This window comes from Malus domestica, chromosome 12 (assembly GCF_042453785.1).
Source record: "Malus domestica chromosome 12, GDT2T_hap1".
NCBI classification, from domain to species: domain Eukaryota; kingdom Viridiplantae; phylum Streptophyta; class Magnoliopsida; order Rosales; family Rosaceae; genus Malus; species Malus domestica.
This window is the reverse complement of record NC_091672.1, coordinates 2089739-2096373: the sequence shown is the minus strand read 5'-3', so window position 1 is coordinate 2096373 and position 6635 is coordinate 2089739. Positions and strand designations below refer to the sequence as shown.

Sequence of the window (6635 nt, the reverse complement as noted above, 5' to 3'; positions counted from 1 at the left end):
CGAGGACGTCGGGCCCCTAAGGGGGGTGGATTGTAACCATGGAAGAAAATGCCGATAATATCGGCATATCGTCGATATTATTGGTTTTTCGCCGGACCGATATTTTAATAGGTATCCAAAGAGTTTTCGTCAAAATATCGCGATAATATCGATAATATCGCGATATTTCCGAAATTATCGCGATATTTTGGAATTGGGCTACTCGGAGAAGAACGCCGGAAATGGGTGTGCCGATTCCCGAGCCGATTTCGTCCCAAAAACCTTGCAAAAACACGATTAAGATCAAGATCTAAGCTACAGAGCGATTGAAAACACAACCACAATTCATATGCATGAATCAATCGAAGAGGTAAGAAGGTGAGGGACCGGGAGTTGACCTGACCACCGACGACGATGGCGACGACGAATGCGCTACCTTCGCCATAGTCCCTTATAGCAGTACAAGCTCCCTGTCTGTTCTTTCTGCGGTGGTGAACGAAGGGCAGTGCAGCAGATCGAACTAATTTGAGCTTCACACTAACACGGAGAGAGAGATCCGAGACTTACCTAACCGGAAAATCAAAGAAGACTCGCTGGAGAGTTATGGGCTCCGCCATTCTCGCAGAGGCGGGAGAGAGAAGACTGATGATATGTGATGATGGTGGTGTCCTCGATCTGCTCGAGTCGAGTAGATGGTGTTGCTGCGTGTGTGTGTGTGGTCACAGCAAGAGAGGGAGAGAGGTAAGAGGGTTTCGAACTTTCGAGAGAGAGAGACAGTGCAGAGAAGAGAGTGAGAGAAGGAAATGGGGTCTCGAGGTGGGGGAGAGACCCACGTAGTGGGTTGGGTTCTTTGTATTTTAAAAAGTTGTGGTCATGTTTTAATTATGAAAACCCACGTAGTGGGTTCTTTGTATTTTAAAAAGTTGTGGTCATGTTTTAATTATGAAAACCCACGTAGTGGGTTCTTTGTATTTTAAAAAGTTGTCCAAGTTTGAGATCCACCCATACTACGTGGGTGTTTTATAATTTTAAAAGTTTGAGATATATTTTATATATATATATATATAAAGGTTATATAAATTTAAATTATGAATTATTTAGTTGAAAGGAAGGAGAAAACAAAAGAAGAAAAGGAAAAGGAAAAGAAAATAAGAAAGAAAGAAGAAAAAAAACACCAGGGGGATTCAAACCCCTCCCTTTGTCAACCACACACCTAGCCTGTAATATTTATATGGTTGTTAAGATGTCTGCAAGGCTTGCAAGCTAATATTTATTATCTAGGATAAATTTCTATATTTAAAAAAACACCAAGGGGATTCGAACCCCTCCCATTTTACTCCTTCAACACCTTGACCACCATATCACTTATGTTTTTGTGAAAATATGCTAAAATACACTTACTCTACACATAGAGATGACGAAGATAATGAAAATTTTGAACCTCATAGGAACTCTATGTGGTACTAAGTCACTCATGTATCTTACCATGCAATGTATAAAGTGTAAAATATTGTACTAATTCATTATATATAAATGATTATGGTGTGTTTAAACTTCTTTCATTAATTACTACATATTTTCTACACTCACAATGTTTGCCAGCTCGCTATATAATCAACTTAAATCAGTTAAATCCATCATGCAATGCATATCCTTCCAATTTTTTGTGATAAACTAATAGATAATTGACTAAATAAACATCCTGCAAAGTTTCATTAAAAATTTCCAAGTTTTTCTTACAATTTCCGTGGTTTCCATGTAATTTTTATCGATATCGATATTATCCCGATATTTCCATCGATATTTTCGTGTTTTCGGACTACCGATATTTCTGATATTACCGATATTTTCTTCCTTGATTGTAACATCCCACATCACCCAGGGGAGTGATTCTTAAATGTATATTCCCATCCCTACCTAGCACGAGGCCTTTTGGGAGCTCACTGGCTTCGGGTTTCGTAGGAACTCCGAAGTTAAGCGAGAAGGAGGCCAGAGCACTCCCAGAATGGGTGACCCATTGGGAAGTTGTTCGTGAGTTCCCAGAAACAAAACCGTGAGGGCATGGTCGGAGCCTAAAGTGGACAATATTGTGCTACGGTGGTGGAGCGGGCCCGGGAAGTGATTCGCCCCGGGCCGGGATGTGACAATTGGTATCAGAGCCTAACCCTGACAGTGGTGTGCCGATGAGGACGTCGGGTCCCTAAAGGGGGTGGATTGTAACATCCCACATCGCCCAGGGGAGTGATCCTTAAATGTATATTCTCATCCCTATCTAGCACGAGACTTTTTGGGAGCTCACTGGCTTCGGGTTCCGTAGGAACTCCGAAGTTAAGCGAGAAGAGGGCTAGAGCACTCTCAGGATGGGTGACCCACTGAGAAGTTGCTCGTGAGTTCCCAAAAACAAAACCGTGAGGGAATGGTAAGCCCAAAATGAACAATATCGTGCTACGGTGGTGTAGCGGGCCCGGGAAGTGATCCGCCCCGGGCCGGGATGTGACAGTCGGATGAATAAAAATGGTACAACTACCGTCATTCTTTTAAAATTAGCAAATGCTTGACATATTAAGCTTTATCAATTGACGTTAATATGTGGTATGAAGGTTGGATGGTTAGATTAAAGTTGCCGAATAAAGATGGTCGATAGAATGACCAACCTAAATATATTTTTGACACACAGACAAAAGCATGCACGTATGATGATGTTCTCTTTTTACCAATGCATTATGTGCTTTGCGTGTAGCCCATGTGAATGAGTTAACCCTAAAAGGTTAAAGTTGTCCGTCCACCAAACATTGCAACATCGATTGGAAAGTAACAACTTTGTCTACCCATGTTCATCACCATCCTTCCAAAATTCTCATCGATACTATATTTTATAAGATAGAAAATGATTTCACACACTGTTTTGTTTTTTATGCACACTTTGATTTATTTCTGATTTTTATGTCGAATAAAACAATGAAGAAGCAATACAAAAAAAAAAAAAAAAGGTTAAGGAGAGAAATGATGTGCATAAATCATTTCCTTATATGAATAAGTATGAGAAAATTGAGAAGTAATAATAGTAACTGCTGAAAGCTTGAATTTCACATCGAGAAATTAAGAAACTTTACAAAGCTTTATAAGGAGTTGAGTTGCTACTTCTATTTCCAATTAGTATCAGAGTGGAAGCTCATTTCTCTTTTCACATATACACTTTCAAAGGGTATCCATCGTGGATTAATTAGTCTTGGTTATACATTGTCTTAAAGATAATCCAATTTGTCAAAATCTCTTGAGGTACAAACATCTACTTTTTTTAAGATAAACTTCCATGCCCTCGTTTCACTTCGACCGAGATTCTCATCAAGTTTTATGTGTATGTTTATGTTAAGAAGACTCTACACAACATCGCACTTTCATGTTAAGAGTGTCTATAACAAGGCTACCTTATAAAGCATTTCAACTAATGAAAAATAATATAGGCTGGGGTGGGATCGAAACCCACGGCTTATTTTCTTTTTATTTTTTTGACCAAAAAAAAAAAGAATTGGAACATGATATATTTTACGTCTTCATGTCAAACTCGGAGCACATTATGTTGAATGCAAATAGATGAATGTTTTATTTATGACATTCCACCACTTGCAAACATTTCTCAAATATACAATTTCTAATTAGTCCAATATATTTCATAAATTGTCATATAAAGAGAATCTCCACACCACGTAAATAATATCCACAACTTGGAATCTTTATTGATGCAGAAAACTACAACATAAGAAAATATCCTACTGTAAAAGACTAGACTACCCGTACTATTTTTATACGTGTTTTTACTTTTCACACAGTCTTACTAGTTTTTATTAATAAATCTTCTTCAATTCATTCGATTTGATAATTACAAATTAAAATAAGTACGTAAAAGGTAAAAATAAGCGTGAATAACACTGCTCTAGACTATTTGTACTTCTTGTAAAATTACAAAAAATTCTGAGCAAGGTAAATATTTCAAATCGGGGTTTCAATAAAAAACCAAGAATTTTGAAATTCCAAGAGGGATTTTTTCAGGTGGGGGGCCTACACAAACGGGTAGAGGTTGTGGTTGGCAGTTGGGTCATTTCAACAAAAAGCTTTTCCCAAATTCTTTTTCTAATTCTCCATTTTCTTTTTTCCCTTTTTTTTTCCTTTAATCTTTTATTATTAATTTTTGTTGGTTTATTAAAGAACACAATTAGCTGCTAGCTTTGACGTTTTGCAACCCTTTAACGCCAGCCTCTCAGCCCCTCAGCCTCCGAGAGTTTTCTCTTCACATGCGTTTAATCGGTTTCAGAGAGTGAATTCGAGTCCTACAGAGCGAGCGTACCAGCAAGTATCGATAGGTTTGCGAAAGAACTCTATACAGTGTTGCACTGTATCGGCAAAAGCAAAAGGGAAAGAAAGAGATAAGAAAATATAGCGAATTTCAGGAAAAGGGTTGGTTTTTGTTTCTGTGGGGACGAAGTAGAGGAGGTTGAAGAGAAGATGATGCAGACGGAGCAGTCTCAGGAGGCGGCTCAGCCGCCGCCGCAGCAGCAGCAGCAGCAGCTGATGTTGCAGAACTCCTCCGGAAGCCTCAGCTTCAGCAGCAACATGTCGAGGGAGGACGAGGAGATGTCAAGGTCGGCGCTTTCCACTTTCAGAGCCAAAGAGGAGGAGATCGAGAGGAAGAAGATGGAGGTCAGAGAGAAGGTTCAGGCTCAGTTGGGTCGTGTGGAAGAGGAGACCAAGCGTTTGGCCACCATTCGTGAGGTTTGTGCCAAAAAATAAAGTCTTTTTCCAATTAAACGATGATTTTTATGGGCTTTTTTTGTGTGTATTTTAGGCTAGATTAAAGGGTTAAAAATGATTTTATGCAAAAGAAAATTGTGGGTTTTCAAGGGAATTTAACTTTCTGAAAATTCTGGGTGACAAAAGTTGGAGGAAAAACCTAGATCTCCAGAACATGTAATGAAAATAAATTGGGTATTTTTTCATTTTTTTGTTTTTTTTTTGTTTTTTGGATTTTCGTTTTTGAATTTTCGGTTTATGTATTTACAAAGGCCATGAACTCTTTGATGGAGGTAATTCCATTTTTCTTTACTAATTTCTAGAATTTTTTTCAAGAGAATTATTTGTTTGTCTCAGCTAACAGAGTAAATCTGGGGTTCTCTACACATCAAAATATGGAATTTAGCTGAGAAATTTCAACAACAAAGTTTAAAGTTTTTGATATGGCAAAAAACAGATTCTCTTCTTTCTCAAAACCCTCAAATTTGTCATATGGTCAGGTTTTATTTGGTCACTTGTTTATGTTTGCGACAAGAATATAAGTCCAAGGATGCCTTGTTGAAAATATCTGTGTCCCATGTGCATCATCTTCTGCTGGTTGAACCAGAAATATAGCCGTTGAATCAGTTGCTAGCAATTAGTAGATGATTAATTTCCTTTTTGTCGTAAATTATGGAACTTCCAGGAGCTTGAAGGGCTCTCAGATCCGATGAGGAAGGATGTTTCACAAGTTCGTAAGAGGATCGATGCGATTAACAAAGAGTTAAAGCCACTAGGACATACCTGCCAGAAGAAGGTTACACAACTTGGATTTTTACCACATTTTGGTGTTAATGTTTAATGCTATGCATATGCAATTATGGATCACTTCGTGCGTGGTTGTGATGAATTTTGGGTTTGTAACTTGTCACAGGAAAAGGAATACAGAGATGCACTTGAGGCTTTCAATGAAAAGAACAGAGAAAAAGTGCAGCTTATCACAAAGCTAATGGAGGTTAGTTTGTTAAACAACTTTTTATGTGGCATAGGTAGGGTTGCAATTACATAGTGTTTATATAATTCAACGTTTTGAGATTGTTTTGTTGTCGTGTAACATTTGATGCAGCTGGTGAGCGAAAGTGAGAAGACGAGGATGAAGAAGCTGGAGGAGCTGAGCAAGAACATAGAATCATTAAAGTGAAGAAATAGCAGCCTATGTGGGTAACTGATGATCTGATTAGGTTTGTGTGATGATGTATTTAAGGTGAGTTTTTTCGGTGTTTACATATATGGGTGGTGATTTGCATTTGGTGTAATTTCTAAGTTGGTTTGTTTCGTTAATTAGTGTTTGGTAAAAACATTTGGCTGATTTAGGCAGGAAAATACCCTTTAAATTTAAGCAGGTTTGTAACTAAAAGCATCTGGCCTTGCATTTTTCTTCTCATTTTTCCATGTATCCAAACACTGTACTACACTACTTCCTAGTGTAATGTGGGGTTCTTTGAATTTATTCCTATTCTTTGTTCTAACTTTTTATGGATTGCAAAGGCCATGATATTTATGTAATAATGTAAAGTTTTATGAGTGATTTTGGGACATATGGAGTGTCTTTTTTTCAATTTTTCTTCAGTACTCCGCTCTATACGAAACAATTGCATTTTCTACTCCTACCCCCACAACACCATGATCTTCTTCTTCTCCCTCTTTCATGGATTCTTGTGACCGTAACCTCCATTTGCTGAGATCTCTCCCGGTCTTCAAGAACACCATCAACCGTGGTGAGTTGATTAGGAGCTTGCATGTGCACGGCTTGGATGAGGCGAAGAGAAATAAAGTTGAAAGGGAGTTTGTGTTCATAGAAAATGGGTTGTATGTGGAGCTGACAACTG

At 38.2% G+C, this 6635-nt stretch overlaps 1 protein-coding gene and 1 long non-coding RNA gene across 3 annotated transcripts; one reads left to right on the top strand and one right to left on the bottom strand.

The window, feature by feature from the left end:
• Window positions 1-222: 222 nt before the first annotated feature.
• On the bottom strand, window positions 223-883 carry LOC139190155 (uncharacterized). Its single transcript, XR_011574194.1, has 2 exons — window positions 547-883; window positions 223-261 (listed from the first exon to the last, which is right to left on the bottom strand). It is a non-coding gene; the product is annotated as an uncharacterized lncRNA (long non-coding RNA).
• A 3189-nt stretch (window positions 884-4072) lies between these two features.
• Window positions 4073-6256, top strand: LOC114820106 (uncharacterized). Of its 2 annotated transcripts, none has more exons than XM_029090370.2 (4): window positions 4073-4749; window positions 5453-5563; window positions 5681-5761; window positions 5873-6256. In XM_029090370.2, the coding sequence occupies exons 1-4, from the start codon at window positions 4483-4485 to the stop codon at window positions 5945-5947; spliced, it is 534 nt and encodes a 177-aa protein (XP_028946203.2). In that variant the 5' UTR covers window positions 4073-4482; the 3' UTR covers window positions 5948-6256. The 2 variants fall into 2 exon arrangements, with proteins under 2 accessions (XP_028946203.2, XP_028946202.2); XM_029090369.2 differs by having other exon boundaries at window positions 4087-4749; window positions 5864-6256.
• Window positions 6257-6635: the final 379 nt, after the last annotated feature.